This window comes from Gekko japonicus, unplaced genomic scaffold, assembly GCF_001447785.1.
Source record: "Gekko japonicus isolate JY-2015 unplaced genomic scaffold, Gekko_japonicus_V1.1 scaffold2356, whole genome shotgun sequence".
NCBI lineage: Eukaryota > Metazoa > Chordata > Lepidosauria > Squamata > Gekkonidae > Gekko > Gekko japonicus.
In genome coordinates, this window is record NW_015169249.1 from 111,051 (window position 1) to 130,964 (window position 19,914).

Here is a 19,914-nt window from a genome sequence, read left to right on the forward strand (position 1 = left end):
GAGATCTTCAGCACGGACTCACAGCTCTTCCCTGAGAAAGGTAAGCTGTCAAGTACCTTACTTTGCTGAGCAAGCAACATCTTTATTACCCTCAAAAGAAGCCCAGTAGGCAGGTGCTCCACATACCTTTAGGACATCCCGTGGCTTTCACTTTTAAGGTACTGTGTTGGTAATAATGCTTAGCAAAATGGTCAGAAGTATCATATCCATCGTTTTATCCCAGTAAGGTGACAGGAGTAGATGTGGGGTGGAGGGAAAGGGGCGAGAAATACTAACTTTGCCTAAGGTCAGTTAAGAAAAAATTCTCAGCAGGTCTAGTTAGAAAAAGTATTGTGTTATTCAACAGTGCTTACTTCCAGGAAAGTGCTCTTAGGCTGCAATCACATACACTAAATAATGCACTTTCAAACCACGTTCAATGCACTTTTCAATTGGGTTTTGCCAGTTCACACAGTGAAATCCAATTGGAAAGTGCATTAACAGTGGGTTGAAAGTGCATTATTTAGTGTGTGATCACAGCCTTAGGCCTGCAAACTTAGTGTGTCTGTGGTCAAGGGTTGTAGTGGGGACTTGCCAGTTCACACTTTTAAAGCCACTGTTTAACACTAGTGTTAGATTGGCTTGGAGATTAATAGGCTTTCAAACATAAAAAGCTAAGCTCCTGCCCTGTGCTGTTAAACACGGACAATTCCAGCATTCAGTTTTTCCCAGCACACTACCACAGGTTTGGTAACAAAAAGAAGCACAGGAATGGGCTTTCCCCACAATATAGCTCAATCTGAAAGATAATGAATTTTCTTGAATCTGTATCTCTGGGAAACAGATGTACAGTGCAGGATAATTACCTGGCTTATGCTAGTTGTCTTGTATTTGTTAAAGGATAGCTTCCTTGAGAATGTTACTTCTGTGACTGCACAGTGCTCTGTGCAAAGGGAAGCATTTTAATTGCCCTAAAAGGCAATACTAAACATGAGATTCCCCCCCCCAAAAAAAATCATGTTGCGTTACGTTGTTAATAGAGTTATAGGTGTGTTTGACCTGCCCCGAACTTCGCTTCACTCAACTGATTTGATATAAAAAGAATACAAATAACACTGAGATGCTGTTTCTTAGGCCCAGAACATACCTTGTTTGCCACAGTAAATTTTAGTTTTCATTTGTGCGTGGTTAGTACATTAAAACTTAGATTTGAACTCAGCCAACTAGGCCATGCTAATCTACACCACCGTCACCTCAAGATTAGACTAATAAAATGCACTCTATTGACTACCCTTGAAGACTGCTATAAACCTATGGATGGTACATAGGGTTGCTAACTTCCAGGTTGGGCCTGCAGATATCCAGCAATTATAGATGATCTCCAGACCACAGAAATGAGTAGCTGCTTTAAAGTAGCTGCTCTATGATATTAGACCCTGCTGAGGTCCCTTCTAGGGTTGCCAGGCTTCAGGTAGGTAGTGGAGTTCTTCTGGAATGTCTAGTGATCTCCAGATTACAGAGATCAGTTCCCCCTGGTGCAAATGGCAGTATTGAGGGCTAGGCTCTTTGGTATCACATGCCTGATGAGCTTCCTCCCCAACTCCACTCTTCCCAGGCTCCACCCCCAAATTTCTAAGAATTTCCCAACCCAGAGTTGGCAGCCCTAATAATTACACTCAGTTTTACATTTGCTTGCAGTGTCTCGACCTTTTTACTGTGGGACCCCACTAGGGATGGGCATGAACCAGAAAAAATGTAGTTCATGGCCAAACAACAAACCAAATCAAACTAGGAGGTTTGTTTGTGAACTGAACCAATCTGTGATTCATGACCCTGCAAACCCTGTTGAAAGAGGCCATAGTCCATTGAAATGAGGTTTGCAGAAAGCTTGAAAAACAGCTGAGTGGTGGGGAGCAGGCCTGTTTTTTGCAGCTTTTGTGGGGAACAGAATGCAGGGGTTCAAAGGGAATCAGAATCCCTTTAAACCTCTGCTTTCTGTTCTATCCATGAACCGTCATGAATGTCCACAAAGTGCTTTAAAAGTTTGTGGAAGTTCATGATGGTAGACCTGCCCTGAACCTCAGTCCACAAACCACAAACAGGACAAAATTTGTGATGTATGTTGCTTCGTGGTTCAGTTTGTGCCCATCCCTAGACCCCACAGTCATTGCAAAGGGACTTTGCAGCACTTTCCTCTAGCATTAGGTGCTTTTTGGCTCATTCAGTTGCATGAAAGGAAGCCCCTAGCAGTAGAGGACAACCCCTACTGTGGAAAAGTGTGCAGCATGAATGAAGGCATGGCTTATATTCCAAACCCTGAGCTTTAAGACTTGCACTTGCACTGCTTAATCCAAAAATTCGGCTTTTGTTATTGTTTCTGACTTCTGCAAGTACAGAGCTAGAATAGGGCTGCCAGGTTCCCACTTGGAGCAGGGGGTTCCCCAGCTCCTGTTTCTCACTGCTGCACTGTTGACCAGTAGGGGGTGGGGTAAAAATCTCCAGTGGTCAAGAATTTGTAGGGTAAACCCAGAAGTGATGTCAATCCACAATAGGAATTGTTGGAAATTCTTTGGTAAAAAAAGAGTGGACTAGTGTCACTTCCAGGTTTCCCCAGAAGTGATGTGATGCCATCAGCCAGTGGTGCCCCCATGACCTCACACACACACCCAGACTGCTGCTAGCTGGCACCGTAGGCTGCTAGAATGTGCTGCAGGATTTGTGAATGCCCCAATTCCATTCACCTTTGCGTAAAGTGGACAAAACTGAATGGAACTCTTGGTTCGCTGTGTTCCCCCCCCCCCTTTCAGATTGAACCTTGGCACAGAAATAACTTCCTAACATCTTAGTATATGGTAACATTTTCCATAGTAATAAGAAAAAGTACAATGCCATCATTATACCCTTCTGAGCCCATTGACTTCAATGAAGGGTATAACTCTACTTCGGATGGCCCTGTTAGAATCTCTCTGTTTTGCTCCATTATTGCTCCACACTTCTGTTATTGCTTCAATACCATCTTAGTTGTCTCCAGGCAGGAAAAGATTGTTGATAAGAGTAAGTTTAACCCTTTGAGGTTTATAATTATTTTTAAATGATTTAACCTTTTTCTCCAGAAGAAAACAAAATTGTGATAAAGCAGCCATGCTCCTGTGCTAGTAAAAACTAAAAAGTAAACAAGCCCTTCAAAACTTTATGCTGAAAAATGGAAAGCTGAAGCAGCTGTGTGTTGCAAAAGAGCACAATTTCACACTTCTGCTAAACAGAATCGAAGTTTTTAAAAAGTGTCTTTTGGCACAAACAGTTTTGAAGGAGTTTATTTTTGTTGTGTATATGTAATACAGCTTCTAATTAACTCTGGATATTCCAATAAATATTTTTGGTAATACAGAAACGGACATCTTGAAAAACCTTTGTCAAAGATGTTTTTATAAACATATTTATAGTACACTGATACTTTATAATATACAAATAGGTTGCACATGAACTTTAATAGTGTGACAAATAGCCTTATAATTCATTCATTATCTGTCAGCAACTCAAGATGTACACAGCCCCTTTCAGACTATGGCTCAAAAATTTAGGGAAAGGTAAGGCAAAAAACCTGGCTTCTTGGAGAGGTAGATATTCCTGCAAAAATTCCTGCTGGAGAAGGTGAAATGAGATGAGGTCTTTTAGGCAAAATAATGAAATGGAAGCTCTGCACTATGAAAATATGGAGTTACTTTGATTCATTCAGCTGACTGTATAGTGACTGTGGTTCACATTCTGACTTGATTTGTGATACAAGATACAAATGTTTATTAGGGTGTACACATAGCTAAAACATACATACGGTAAAAAGAAATAGTCTAAATATCAGACTTTTAAAGCTTATATCATCAAAGCTGATTATTATGCATATACAATTGATGGGTAAAACGTTTGACCTAAGGACCATACGTGTTTCGGCCCCTTCGGGCCTTCTTCAGTGGTCAATATTCTTTATTTTACACTGACACACATCCAGAAATACATCCAATCAAATGTATATAGTAAATATATGTAATAATATTTTTTTTAAAAAAAAATAACAACAAGAAATTTTTACTGGCGTTACCTTATATGCTTTGCATTTGCTACAAGTTTGTATAGTGGGCCATAGATATAGTAGCTGTGCAAATTCTCCAAATTATTCTACATAAAAATAGAAATACAATTAATAAAGTTTATAAGTGGTCTAATTTTAGAAAAATTTAGCCTAGAAAATATTTAAATTAGCCAACAAACCTGGTAGCGAATATCCCATTCGTCAGGATGTGTGTCACTTCCATCAAAGGTAGTAGTCAAGTTACAAACTGCTAACATTACATCATTATATAGTTGAACCCAGGGATGATGCAGTCACCCACATGCATTGCACAATGCTATTGCCAAGGAAGGGATTACAAGGAGGGAGGGGGTGAAGAGGAGAGAGAGAGAACTCAAGGTCAGCGCTGACAAATACAGAATGACAGGTATACATTTTTTCAAAGGCAGCAAGTCCACTCCTTCATTCAGTCCTTGAGGAGTTAATGTCTGTAGATGATGTATCCAAAATAACTCTCTTTTTGGGAGAAGTTTGAGCATGTTTGAATTAGTAGTCTGAATTGTTTCTATAATCCAGAATTTCAGCTGTTTTTCAGCACCCTCCCAGTCCCAATTGTTTCTGGATGTGGGTCCATTTTGGAACCTTTGGCCCAATATTTGGACTTTTTTCTCAAGCCCTTTGTTCAAACCACGCACTCATATTTAAGAGATACCATGGATTTCCTCAACCACATCAGTAATTTACAATTGCAGGCAGAAGAGGTGATTTTTGCCACCCTAGATGTAGTGTCTTTGTACACTAACATTCCACAAGATGAGGCCTTGGATGTTTTATGGGAGATATTAGATAAAAGAACGGAGCAGCCCATCCCCCCTACCTTTGATGGAAGTGACACACATCCTGACGAATGGGATATTCGCTACCAGGTTTGTTGGCTAATTTAAATATTTTCTAGGCTAAAATTACTCTAAAATTAGACCACTTATAAACTTTATTAATTGTATTTCTATTTTTATGTAGAATAATTTGGAGAATTTGCACAGCTACTATATCTATGGCCCACTATACAAACTTGTAGCAAATGCAAAGCATATAAGGTAACGCCAGTAAAAATTTCTTGTTGTTATTTTTTTTTAAAAAAAATATTATTACATATATTTACTATATACATTTGATATATAATAATCAGGCCTTTTTTCTTTCCTAATAAACATTTGTATTTTTTATATAATTTGTTAGCTTGACCCTCTTATATCGCAGCTACATTTTGGGTTGAGTCCCCCCCCTTTCCCCCCCCCTTTGATTTGTGGTACATCATCTGTGTTTCCTTGTCTGGCAGTGCATGACATAGTTTGCCTCCCTGGATCTCTCTCCAAGATCTGTGCTGTGTAACTTGTAATGTGTTCCTCTTACTTTGGAACTCCCTCCTCAGGGAGATTTGTCTGTCTCCTTCTATTGGTTTCTTCCACTGGTGGGTGAATTCTTCTATGTTTCACTTGGCATACCCCCCAATAATGATTACTGACCCTCCTCCCTGGTTTGGTGTTATTTATGTGATTTTATTATATTATTTTATAATTTTAAATATTGTTTTTAAGGCTTTTATTTGCACCACCTTGGGGACCCTGATCCTTGAGAATGATGGCATGAAGTATTTCAGATAAATAAATTAAATGTTAGGGATGCTTGAACACCTGCCAATTTGGCTCACATCATATTCACCAATGGTGTTCAGGCAGGTGCCTAATCAATGGGAAGGTCACAACCAATTCATACCTATTTGCATGGAATCAGTTTCTGATCTCTTGTTGGGGAAATTTAGGTCTGGATCGAGAAAAGTTCTTTGGGGGAGGGGGAAGTCAGGTTCTTTTGATCTCCCATACTGGAAACTATGCTATGTCCCAGATTTGCTGATATTCAGCTAAGGGGGGAGAATCAGAACCCCAGCTAATTCCCCTTCTCTTCTCCCCACCTCAAGCTGTCAGCTTGAGCTGTAGAGAAAAGCAGGAGATTGTTCCTGGTCTCTGCAGTTGAAGCAGTCAGTTTGGTGTAGGGTAGGGTTGCCAACCTCCAGATGTGGCCAGGAAATCTCCTGGTACTACAAGTGATCTCCAGATTACAGAGATCACTTCCTCTAGAGAAAACAGCTGCTTTGTAGGGTGGGCTGTATAGCACTGGACCCTCTTGAGATCCATGCCTTCCCCCAGCCCCACCCTCCTCAGGCTCCACCCCCAAGATCTCCAGGTATTTCCTAACGCAGAACTGGCAACTCTAGACTAGGGGAAGGAAGAGATCTGTTCTGTCACCAACCAAGCTGTTGGCTTGGGCTGCAGAATAACAGAGAGAAACGATCTCTCTCCTCTCCCTTTTCCCAATGTAGAGCAGAAGAACATCACTTCCATTCCCCCTCCCAGTTTAGAGGGCAGAGAAGAGAAACAGTTTGTTTCTCCTTTTTATAATAGGAAGATCAGAAACTCTGTAGGAGTTTGGAAGGAGGTAGATCCGAAGCCCATTCCAAGGTGATCCCCCGTCGCTTCTGATCCTGCCAACCGAAGGTTAGGATACAGAGATCCTCTGATCAGCTGTAAGTTGGCTTCTGCACAACAGACAGCTGCAGCTGGTTCAGCAGTTGATTGGTTTGTTCGATACAAATTGACCATATCCTTGATCAGCTCATCATTCAACTGTGAGTGTCAAACAGCGTATGTTTGACTGCTGAACACGTTCACTAAGAAATTTGTAGCATCCCTAGTCCCTGTGCCCTAAGCACCTTGAAAAGAACAGACCCAATGTATCCATCAAAAACAGACCCAATGTATCCTTCCATTGTGAGACAGAGGACCACAGCTTGTTTCCCACATATTTTACTCTGTGAACTAGGTTTGCTCAAATTGACCATATCCTTGATTAGCTCATCATTCAACTGTGAGTGTCAAACAGGGTATGTTTGACTCCTGAACAAGTTCACTAAGAAATTTGTAGCATTCACAGTAAAATGTTTACCTTGCTAGAATGCTAAAGAATATTTGATTGAAACTGCACAGTCCAAATGCCGGAGTGTATCAAGTTTTTCCACTTCAGTGGCAAGAGTGCCAGTTGCCATGAGCAGTTGAAACATCCTTTCACACTTAACTTCAACCTTTTCACCTTATCAGTTCCTGTTCTGCCATCTTCTGACTTGCATGTGGTATTTTGAAACAAAAGGCAATTCTGACCAACTCAGTGGATAAGTTCCAGGGATAAGAAGCATTCTTCTGCATGAACGAACCAAAAAATTGATCCCCCCCCCCACAAGTGCATCACAACTCCCTTTATTCATGCAAATGGCCCATCGTTCAGTGTTCTCAGAATGCTGAACAGATCAAAACAAATATGGTTTTCTTTTCAACTATATGGACACAGCCTGCAGATAGAGGCAGCTTTCATCTCTGTCTTATTAGTTTGTAGACATAGTCATATACGCCTGATGTTCCAGATTGTTGGATTTTAGACATTTATTTTTATCAGGCTGAAGTACTAGTGCTTTTGGCTATTTAACCAAAGAAATAGAATTGGATTCTTTGTGATGAACACACATCCCATTCTCCCCTGACCACTCTTGAGTGACAGTCTTCCAGTGTTGGTCTTCTCTGGAACTGATGGGAAGTTGCTTCAGTAACAGATTACAGCAGAGATTAAATGTTTCCTTCTGCCATTATTTTAATTATGATTTTCTAACATGCAGAGTGGTCCCCAGTTCCAAGATGGAGGGAGGAAAGTAGCAGTCAACCAGGATACCTAGGTATGGCCATGCTGATGTGGTTTTAAATTACACACCCTAGTGAACTTCAAGTACAAGATCTGGCCTGGGGAAGAAAATGCTGAAACCACTCAACAAAAAGAAGTAGAGTCATAAGGCGAGAGGGGCTGATGAGATGCAGCTCCATTTATGCACAGCTTTTGTACAAAACAGACCTCCCACCCACTCCCATTTTGCTTACATGGGGACAGGTGGACATGCCTAAGTATTCTAGGATTGTGCCATTTGTCCTTGAATTAAAAATGGTTGCCTGCCTTCCCCTGCCAAACGTCACTGCCCTAATCTTAGTGGGTTCCTTCCGTCAATGTCTGCTTTTAGATCATAGGTGTCAAACTAATTTGTTACAAGGGCCAGATCTGACATAAATGTCACTTTGTCGGGCCAGGCCATGTATGCCATAAAAAGTAATGCAAGGTACCGGAGATACAAACTGTATAAAGGACAGCAGTTAGTAATCTCCAAGTTGGTGTATCCTCATTGCAAAGCCTCATGGGCTGGGAGGGGGGTGTAGAGGAAAACCCACATAGTCGAACTGGAAAGTCAGCAGTGCAGCACTGGGCAGATGTTCCCACGATGCTTGACTGCTGCAGATGAGGTTATTCCTCTGAAGCCACAATCGGGGTGGCTCCACTAACTCCCCCCAAGCAGCCTCCTGTTTCCTCCCTTGCACTAGTTGCTTGTGGGCCACATAAGAGCCCCAGATGGTCCAATTCCGGCCCCCAGGCCTTATGTTTGACACCCCTGTTTAGATCAAATTTAAGATGTAGAGATCTCATAAATGGGGTCCTCATCACTGATCTGTCACATTTGACTGCTTTGCCTGTTATCAGCATGTGTATGTTACAGCAATGCCTTTAACACATGAGGAAGCATTTGCCTCCTCTCTAGTTTGCAGCAGTCTACCTACGTGGGTTCCAGAGGATACAAGCAGAACAGTTTGATTCTCTCCTTTTCCAGAATGCTGCCTACTATGCTGATGGGGAGAAATGTAACCTTAACCTCTAATTCCCCCTCCCCAGTCTACAGTGCCTGTATTCAAAGACAACAAGAAAAACAGGCAGGTCTACCACCTGATCAAAGAATGTCATAGTGAAAAAACAGGACCCACTTCTGCTTATACAGAATTTTAAAAGGCTACCCCAAGCTTCTGGGACAGAGCAGTCATTAAGGGAAAATGAAAACACTGCACACAAAGCCTTACTGGATGATTCTCTATGGCAGGAACATTAGTTAACTCTTCTGGGTAGAAGAAGCTCTTGTCAGTTAGGTGACCTGCTGAATCACTTGCTGCCCCTCCCACTACCCTTGTCTTGTGCAACTATAAAGGCAGACTGAAAAAGGCACTAGCCGTTATTTTAGCAATTGAATCCAGTACATGAACTGTTCAGCAAAGAGGTGACTTGGACTGGATTTTAGTAGATGATTTACAAATACACATCAAGTTTGTCTGTCTGTGAATATGTCCCTCATTGCCAATGCTCCCTCTAAGCTGTGGAGTCTTATGAGCAAAAATTCTACTTTGTGAGCTACTGGCAATGAGTGAGCGATTTGGCTACTGCATAAATAGTTTGCTCTGGAGCCATCCTTCCTGAGCTAAGACAAAAATCTGGGAGCTGGAGGCTAAAAAACTGTGAGCTAGCTCACACTAACTCAGCTTAGAGGGAACACTGCTCATTGCATAACATTTAAAATTATTACCACCAACAACGCTTATTCCAGTGATTCTTTTCTATCAAATACTCGTAGACTGCCTTTCTTGGGTGACAAATACCTCCTGATGTTTCTCTCTGCCACACTGCCTGCTTTTCTTTGGTGTGCCAAAGGCAAGGCTTTGCCCGCCAAGTAATGCTGCCTGTCTTACTTATGATGCCAAATGCAAGCCTCTGTGCCTATGCTGCCCTGCTGCCTGCTTTTCTTGTGATATCAAATGCCTTCCTCTACTGCTTCTGTAGCTCTGCTGCCTTGGCTAGCTTTAGTGCCCTCTGTAATAACAGTGCTTAGCATTCATGTGATCTCTCCAGTGTTCAAAATAATTCACATTGATTATCTTGTTACAAGCCTTATAACCACCACAAAAGGTAAGTCACTATTAAACCCATATGGCAGACTTGAGTACTGTATTCTGACTAGCTTTTGTAAAGGCACCTAGCAGGTTTATGGATGAACTGGGTTTGAGCCAGGGAGTTTCTTATTTGTAGCTCAGTTATCTTAGCCAATATGCTATAGTGGCTCTGTGTTACCCAGCCTGCCTTTTGGGGGGCGGTGCCATTGCCTCCCCATGTCCACCTATAATGCTGCTTGCCTTCTTGGGATACTCAATGTCTGCTTCTGCCTACAGAATTTTTATTTCCTGTAAAACTGGGACCCTTCCTTGTATCTCCCTGAAATAAGGCAGGAAGGATCCCTTGGTTGAACGGTACAATGCTGGAATGAGGATTTTTTTAAAAGCTGGAAAGGTAAATAAACAACAAATATATGCCATAACAAAACGAAAGGTCTTTTAAAAAATCATGCCCATGCTACTGCCTGTTTCAGTTCCCACAAGGCAATGCATACTGGTAAGAATGTTTCCTTTTTTCAGGGTGGTGTTCTTCCTGCAAAAAATTGCTTTGGTGATGCCAGCCAGTCCAGGGACTTGCACAGTAAATGGGATGATGTCATGATGTGATGTGGCCAGATTTGTCTAGGTGCTGCTGTCAGTTGGGGCAATTAAGTAGGTTTCAGGAAGCATTGCCATTGCTTTCACTGCATTAACACTTTTGGTCCTTTCAGTTCTACGCCCCCCTCCCCCAACTGCTGAAGTTTCTACAAGAGTAAATTATTTCTCTTTAGGATACTTGGGATGACTGAATCCTAAGTAGGATGAAATCTAAACATTTTAAGAACTCTTTTGGATTCTTACCAGGTAAGAACTCTGTCATTTTCCATTGGTCTTTCTTTTGGCTTCCATAAATTCTTTGATCATAACCTGACAATGTTATTCTTAACATTTTCCTCAGAAGTCTTGTGTACCCGTTCACTCTCTGTTAGTATCATTTCCTGCTACAGATGCGTCCAGACCTCTCTGCATTAAGTCAAGGCTTTCAGAACTACAGTAAGTGTAGCTTTGTATATTTTCCAAGGAGACCAAATTTTGATGTACTGAATATAAGCAATTTATCAGGGGGGGAAATATATGGGATACTATTTAGGAGAATAAGACCACTGAAATTAATATTCAGATAGCCCATATTGTTCATGATATGATGTCTGTATTTTGATCATACTTTCAAAAATATAGGCTGAGTTCTATATTATACCAAGAAGTCTTTTATTAACGTTTTCCTGAAATGTAAAATAATTCTTTAGTACACAATAATAAAAGACCAGACTTGAGCAAAAAAAAAAAAGAACCCCTTGGTTTAAATAGCATATCCTTGTAGTCATGTAATGCAAGATTCCATCCTGCTCATCCACACAAAAATGCTTTTAAAATTCAGGTACTGCCTTGTCCCTATGGACAAAACAGCATAGAATCTCATGCAACTGTTTTTCTCTCTTTCATACATACACATGCAAAGACACATAAACACAGTCCTATGCATTTATGTATATATGTGTGTGCATGTATAAAATGCTGTCAAGTTACAGGGTTTTCAAGGCAAGAGTTATTCAGAGGTGACTTGCCCTTGCCTTCCTCTGCACAGCAACCCTGGAGTTCTTTCAAATACTAACCAGGGCTGACTCTACTTGACTTCAGAGATCTGACAAGATTGGGCTAGTATGGGCCATCCAGCTCAGGGCTTACATATATGTAGTATATCTAAATATCTAATTCTGAACTTGGTATCAGAGTGTGGATAAGAATATAAGAACATAAGAGACGCCAATGTTGGATCAGGCCAAAGGCCCATCTAGTCCAACACTCTGTCACACAGTGGCCAAAAATACCAGGTGCATCAGGAGGTCCAGCAGTGGGGCCAGGACACTAGAAACCCTCCCACTGTTCCCCCCCCCAAAGCACCAAGTCAGCACAGTGGTGCCAGATACAGAAGGGTGAGATGCTTTTACAAATCTGGTAAAAAAAACCCCAAAATATTATTTTTTTTAAAAAAAGGAAAGAAGTTTTAAAAAGAAGTTTTAAAATGTTGAGTTCTTGTGAGATTACCTCATGAGATCTTGGCAGCCATTTGGGAACACCTAGGCAACCTCAGTCAAGTGCAGTTTATTAGGCTGCTCAGAGGCGAGTTGTATGGAAAGAACAGCTAGAATTGAGTCCAGTAGCGCCTTAGAGACCAACAATCTTGATATCTGACAAAGGGAGATTTGACTCTCAAAAGCTGATAACCCTGAAAATCTTGTTGGTTTCTAAAGTGCTACTGGACTCAGTTCTAGCTGTTTTAGTGCAGAACAACACAGCTACCCTCTGAAATTATCCTCAGGGAAAATAGAGAAGCTGTATAGGCTGTAAAGAGGAGGGGGACCAGGCAGGGGGTAAGGTTTCTAGCAGTTCCTCTGCTTATATATTTTCATGCATTCCCGTTCATATGTACCCTTAAATTAGTTAGAAATAATGTATAAAAGTCAATATCTTATAATGGACTATGGATATTGGAATCCCAAGAATACCTATTTAAAAGCAAGTCTGTTTTATTTCAATGGAATTTGCTTGGGGGGTGGATTAGTAGAATTGACCTGAAAATTCTGAGTTGAATCAACAGTTTCCCCAAATTTCCATGGTTCTGTCTTCAAAAAGATGTATTGTGAATCAGAATGTGTCAGTTTTAGTGAGACTTACTGTTAAGTCATGCAATATACTGGTCCGCATTTCTCTTTGCATGGTTCATTTAAAATGTCTTCCCTCAGTAAATATAGTGTTTATTTCCTAACAGACATCCCTTATAGATTATCCCATAAAGCCACATTATAATCTATGCCAAGCAGGCTAAGAAGGTAGTGGAGCTATGACTGGGCGTGTGGATAGGTCTGCTTTCAGGGAGTGCTCAAATACCTTAGTCCTTGTGGTGATGACAAACAGGCACTGCATTAACCAAAATGATAAAGGTTTTTTTTCACTGCCTAATTCTCTGCTTGCCTTGTTTTCTTTTTTGCAGGAATCTTGGCTTATTCTCTACATGATGCTCTCAAGGGATTTTGCTTTGTTGGCTCTTGTCATTGCCCAGTCTAATAAACACTGATACCACAGAGTGGTGCTTCTGAGTATTATATCAGCCTAAGAAAGGATTTGTCATAATGTCTAATATACCACACAGCATACAATATTTGAAGAGAACTCTAGGGTTTAAGCTTCCTATTTAGGATTTAATTTAGAATTACTTCTCCACTTACAGAGAACAAGCATTTTCTATTAGGCTTGTCAGGAATCAATTTTATATAGCTGCCAAGTTGTCTGCGTATGCACAGTTATTTCAGTCCTTTATCCCATGCTGTAAAGAAATCCAAAATGTGCAAGACAATTGAGCTAGATTTTTGGATACCTACCTGTACATTTCTTTACTTTCTCTTTATACTTTGAGCCCAGTCGCAACCTCTCACTGCAACACTTATGTGGTCCAGATGCTCTTCAACTTTAGAATTCAGCTATATTTTAGTGCTTTGGCTGTCCGGTTCTGACATTGGAATAGCCGGATGTGAGCCATGAAGCTCCTGGGGGGAGGGGAGAAATGAAGAGAAAACTGAATCTGTGCAATACTGATTTATTTCTTAAGTTTATGGCCAATTTTTCAAACAACTGTCATTTCTCAAAATACCTCACATCAATCGAGAGACACAGGCCTCTGCCTTGAGGCTTGCAACTGAGCTAAAAAGGCAAGGCACACAAGGAGGGGAGAGTGAGGGATAAGGTGGTGGAAAGAGATCAGTCAAACAACATCAGAATGCAGTGAGGATTTACATCCAATGGGTATCCTGTTGATTTCCCCCTTGCTGATATTCTAAATGTAGGGCTGTCAACCTCCAGAATTTCAGCTGATCTCCAGAGTATAGAGGTCAGACATCAGTTCCCCTGGAGAAAATGGCTTCTTTGAAGGGTGGAGTCTTGTCATTATATCCTGCTGAGCATAGGTGTAATTTTTCCAGGGGGAACAGCCTCCCCCAGCAACCAGTGCCAGAGATAGGGAGGGAGAGAAGTGGAGGGACCCAAACTTTTACCTGCAGTCCTCCCCAGCCTGCCTTAATGTACTGATTTCTCTCCCCACCCGCTCACCCCCAGCCGGCTCGCACAGCTTTTTTTTTTTCACCAGGCAGAGATTAGTTTTGTCGGCTCTGAGGAGTGGGTGGCCCCGCCCCCGCCCTCCCGGCAGCCCTCATTGTGGCCAGGCCCGGGGTAGAGGACAGGTTCTGTGGGCTGCTCTCTCTTGAGCTTCTGCCACCGCCTAACCTAGGCTGCACTTTGAACCACCCGTGTTGCTGCTGCACAGATCCCTCCTGGTGGGGCTTGGAGCCATGGGGTAGTGTGGGAGTCACTGCTCCTTATGTATGCCTACTCACATGTATTGTGGCAAGCATCAATTCAACTGTGGCACCTTAGAGAGGCAGTGAAGAGGAGGAAGGCTGTGCCCTCTGCATTCCTCATTGAAAAGTACGCAGACGGACAAGTGATTTCAGCTTAGCGTACTTTATTAGATCAAGAACAAGACAAACTAACCAGCTCGCAGGCTGGTTTATATGTGCAACAACCCCGCACCCAAAACGCACCCACACACAAGTGATTGGCTATTTACAGTGGCTGAGAGTTCCATAGGCTCTCGGCCGGGAGCCTAGCCTCCCGATAGGTGCTGGCTAGGATCCGCTTGTCCCATTGTTACTGAGAGCGAAGCTCAGCCGCTTTGCATGACCGTGTGGTGAAATGGCCACGCATGTGGTCTGGGATGGATACATTACACCCCTCCCCCCTTGGTCCAAAAGTCACCCACACACGAAGTCCTGCAAATAGGAGGGTGCTTTACAGGTCCTCGTTGACACTGTAGCACTCAGCTGGGAGATGGGCAGAGTTGGCGACTGTGGTGCTGGCAGTGCTGCTTCTCGGGCCCCGGTCGTGCTGTCTGTTGGAGCATCAACAGGAACCTCATTGTGCTGTGCCAGGTCGTCCAGTAGCTGAGGTGGAGTGGGAGTTTCTGGGCTGTCTGGGTCCTCGAAGTCCTCTGAGTAGTGTGACAGTACCCGCCGCCGCAGCTGATCGATGTGGTGGTGCAGTATCTGGCCATCCTCGCTGGAGACCTCGTATGACCTGGGTCCCCAGACTCTCACCACCCGGGCCGGAATCCATGGCGGACCTTGCGCATAGTTCCAGGTGTGGACCGGATCCTTGGGGAAAAACCCTCTGGCCGCCTCGGGTGACTCTGTAGCCGGTTCCTCTTCCGGTGCTCGATCGGGATGAAGGCGATCCAGACGGGCCATCAGGCGCCGTCCCAAAAGGAGCTCCGCTGGGCTGCGTCCCATCGTGGTGTGGGGCGTCATTCTTTGGCCAAAGAGGAAAGCTGCCAGCTTGTAGTCCCAGTCCTTACTATCCAAGTGGTGGAGCGCCTCCTTAGTCGTGCGCACCATGCGCTCGGCTTGGCCATTGGTCACAGGGTGGAATGGGGCTGACCTGACGTGGCGAATTCCATAATAGCAGGTAAAGTCCTGGAATTTGCTAGAGGTGAATGCCGTCCCATTGTCAGTGACCAGGGTGTCCGGAATTCCCTGTGCGCTGAAGATGTGCCACATGGCCTGGATAGCTGCTCATGATGACGTGGACGGCACCGGGATGACCTTGAGCCATTTGATGTATGCATCCACGAGTATAAAAAAGAGTTGACCCTGGAATGGCCCCGCAAAGTCCAGGTGGAGCCGAGACCAGGGCTTGTGTGACAATTCCCAGGCCCTGGTGGGAGCTCGGGTAGGCTCGGGTCGGGATACTTGGCAGGACTGACAGAGCTTCACCCGGTCCTCAATGTCCCGGTCCAGTCCTGGCCACCAGACATAACTTCTGGCCAGGGATTTCATCCAGACTACCCTCGGATGTGTGTCGTGTAGCGCTATGAGGACTCATTCCCTTAATCAGCATGTCCCATCGCTTTCCCCAACCAGTGAAGAAGCGCATAAGAGTAGCCTGCCAAGAAAACAGACCACCGGAGCACCCGGGGTGAAATCATCTGGGGGGTCTGGCGGTCAGGGGCAAGGAGGTCGAGAAGCGGTTTATGGTCTGTCAGGATTGTAAAAGGCTGGCCATACAGGTAATGGTGAAATTTCTTTACCCCGGCCACAATCGCTGGCACCTTCTTGTCGATCTGTGCATAGTTGCCCTCTGCCGACGACAAGGTACGAGAATAGTAAGCTACTGGAACCTCCCGGCCATCCGGTAGCTGGTGGCCCAGAACCGCCTCGACCCCGTACGGAGAGGCATCACAGGCGAGGACCACTGGTAACGCCTCGTTGAAATGGGACAGGGCCAAATTTGAGACAAGAAGGTCCTTAACCGCCTGGAAAGCGGTGGCATGCTCTGGTCCCCAAACCCACGGGGCGTTTTTGTCCAGCAGGCGGTTCAGACATTCCGCCACCGCAGCCTTCAGAGGGAGAAAGGAATGATAAGCCGTGATGGCCTTGGTTTTTTCAGCCATGGGGTGGATTCCCTGGGCGTCCACTGCGAATCCCAAAAACTCCACCCTAGGAACTCCGAGCAGGCATTTCTCCCACTTGACCTTTAGACCAGCTGAGTCGAAACACTAAAGCACCGTCCGGAGCCGGTTGGTGAAGGTCGAGGCATCCGGTGCCGTGATGAGCACGTCGTCTAGAAACGGCTCCACTCCTGGAATACCTTTTAACAAATTGTCCATGAAAGACTGGAAAATGCCGGGCATGACTGACACCCCAAACTGCAGTCAGTGGACCTTAAAATCCCCCTTGTGTTTTGCTATCGTCTGAGCCTCGGCCGTGGCTGTATCCACCGACAGTTGCTGGTAGGCCTGGGCCAAGTCCAGCTTGCCGAAAATTTGCGCCCTCGCCAGTGCAGCCAACACGTGGCTGACCACCGGTACCGGATACGCGTGGTCTTGGAGGGCTTTATTCAGGGTGCATTTGTAATCGGCACAGATTTGGACATCACCATTAGGCTTCACTGGGGTGTCTATCGGAGTCTCCCACCATGCGAAAGCTATGGGTTCTAACACCCCCTGGGCCACCAGATGATCTAGCTCAGCCTCGATTTTTGACCTCATAGCTATGGGGGGATGCCTGGCCTTGATCCTAATAGGGCGGATGGCCAGGTCGAGTTCAAGTGAGATGGGGGTCCCGGTGTATCGGCCCAGAGTGCCATCAAAAACCCTGGGAAAGTCATTACACACAGCCGTGAAATCCTCAGCCCGGAGCTGATTCACCCCCGTGAGCTGCAATCCCAGGGGCCCAAACCATGAAAGTCCCAACAGACTGGAGCGTCTTCCACCCACCACCAGCAAGTCCAATTGTCTATTGAAATCCTGAAACTGCACCGCAAACTTGCCCCAGCCCCGCACCACCACAGGGTTCTTGCTAAAGTCCTGTAACTTAAACCCCTGTGGCTTCTTCAGAGGAGCCCCCCCTGTGGACAGAGCAGGCACAGCGTTTCCTCTGAGAGTATAGAGTAGGAAGAGCCAGAGTCAACTTCCATACTGCAGGGGGACCCCTCTATCAGCATCGTAACATGTACCTTATGGGGGCTATCGGGGGGCAAGTTGCTTACCTGGTGCAGCTGGTGGTGGGCTGAGAGGGTATGCAGGTCGGTGTGTAGATCTGAGGTCTGGTGGGTTGAAGTCTTTTGAAGTGGTCATTGGGAGCGGCAGACCCTGGCGATGTGGCCCTGCTTGTTGCAGGAGTGGCAGACAGCGTCCCTGAACCTGCATCCACGGCGTTCGTACACTTCCCCACAGCTGGCGCATTGAGATGATGCTGAGGGGGCTTTGGCTGACAGTGCTCCCCCGGGGTGATGCTGCTGGGAGGAACGGTGGCGGACCTGGAGCACTTCATTGTTCTCAGAGTCGTCCGACTCGAGTGTTGCTTGAGTGCGATGGACCGCATGCACGCAGCGGTCTTGGTGCGACTTCTCGTAGGCCGCTGCCTCCCTGAGTGCCTTGTCTAGATCCAGGTCGTCCTGGCTAACCAGTTTCCTCTGAAACATGGGCTCCTGGAGACCCAAGAGGAACTGATTTAGCAAGGCATCTGCCAGGTGAGGAAATGAACACCTGGTGGCCGCCCGCCGGAGCCTGGCCAAAAACTCAGAGGCCGGCTCGTCCGGCCCCTGGACCCGCGCAAAAAAGTCTATGCACTCAGCAAACTTTGTGGGCTTTGGTGAAAGGTGGCTGGTCAGAGCTTCCACCAGTACCACATAGGACTCATCCTTGGTCTGCTTCGGCGCAATGAGGTCCTTAAGTAGCAAGACGGTGTCTATGCCACAGGACCGGAGGAGATGGGCCTTTTTCGTACCCGGGTCTACGATGTCGTGGCAGTCGAAGTAGCTCTCCAGGATCTCGAGCCAGGTCTCCCACTGTGTGGGGCAGGAGATGTCGAAAGTGGCAATGCTTTCCTGGGGGGTAGCCATCGTACTGCTTACACGTGGTGAGGGTAGCTCAGAACGGTGGCAGTGGCTGGAGCGAGGCGGGAAGCGCTGCTGCTCTCGGGGTCAGCAGGGTGAGGTACGAAGCAAGGAGTGGAGCAGTGAGCGGCTACCAGAGAATCAGGGTGCGCAGCAGAGTGACTAGCGACGGTATCGGCGTTGGGGCTCAATGCGGTGCTCAAATCTTCATCCGGGTCGTTGTTCGTGGGAGTTAGAATCCCATCCTCATCGCCAGTGAAAAGTACCCAGACGGACGAGTGATTTCAGCTTAGCATACTTTATTAGATCAAGAACAAGACAAACTAACCAGCTCGCAGGCTAGTTTATATGTGCAACAACCCCGCACCCAAAACACACCCACACACAAGTGATTGGCTATTTACAGTGGCTGAGAGTTCCATAGGCTCTCGGCCGGGAGCCTAGCCTGCCGATAAGTGCCGGCTAGGATCCGCTTGTCCCATTGTTACTGAGAGCGAAGCTCAGCCGCTTCGCATGACCGCGTGGTGAAATGGCCACGCACGTGGTCTGGGATGGATACATTACACTCATGCTGCACACAAAGACTGTTTTATCGGTGGGCTCTTTGCTGCTTTGCCAGGAGACACCGGAAATTGTTAAATGCACTGAGATTTTGTAGAGGGGAGGGGAATCGGAACAGCCATCTTCTCAGCTCACCTCCTCTTTTCCTTCCCGAGGAAACTTCTCTTTGCAACCCTCTCCTTGCGAGGAGGGGAGCCGAGTTGGTGCAGAAAGGAAACACAAAGGCTGGGAGGAAGAGGTGGTAAGCAAGCAAATGGAAGGGTGGGCTCTCAGACTGGGGGTGTTGGAAGTTTGGGAGGGAGTGTCGTCACACTCGCTCTCTCCTTCAGTAGCCTAAAATGCCTCCTGAAGTGCTGCAGGGGGGGATTTGGGATCCTTTTTTAAGGATCAGTCAAAATATACTGCAAAATAGGGAAGTTTCCCCGGGACTTTTCATCATGCTTGTTGAATACACACAAAGGGGGGTGAGGCAGGAGACAAGATCATGAGATTTCAGAGCATAAGTAACAGTTAAACGTTGCAGTTCATTGGAAGTCTCTCAGGCACTAATCCAAACACACAGAACCTTTATAAAGCAGAATATAAACTTTTGATTCGCAAATAATCACTTTAGAATAGGCTTGCAGGATGTCTAGAGTCTGGTTTCTGCTTCAACTTGGTGTGTGTGGGGGGTGTTTCACGTGTGTGTGTGTGTGTTGCATTCAGAGTAGTGGAAGAGAACATGCTAATCCCTACTATGCCTCTCCCAGGCTCTTCTTTTCCACACCCCCTAGCAAGTTTTCATCTACACTCAATCATTCTCAGCTTCCCCTTCTGCAGTCTTAAATGGCATGCAATTGCAGGCTCCTGGTGGCAGCTTCCATTTTATGCAAAGCAAAACCTTAACCCATGCCTCTTTTTGAAACACAGTGAAGAAAAAGTTCACTTTCAACTTGGAAGTGATCTTTTCCTTCACTGTGTTGC

General features: G+C 45.2%; 1 protein-coding gene across 1 annotated transcript in view; it reads left to right on the top strand.

Moving 5' to 3' along the window:
* IMPG1 (interphotoreceptor matrix proteoglycan 1) overlaps positions 1–19,914 on the top strand; it is a 146,461-nt gene that overhangs the window by 72,394 nt on the left and 54,153 nt on the right. The window contains exons 12-13 of the mRNA XM_015416486.1: positions 4,798–4,971; positions 10,875–10,938. Of these exons, the coding sequence (XP_015271972.1) occupies positions 4,798–4,971; positions 10,875–10,938 (238 nt within the window). The remainder of the gene's footprint in view (positions 1–4,797; positions 4,972–10,874; positions 10,939–19,914) is intronic.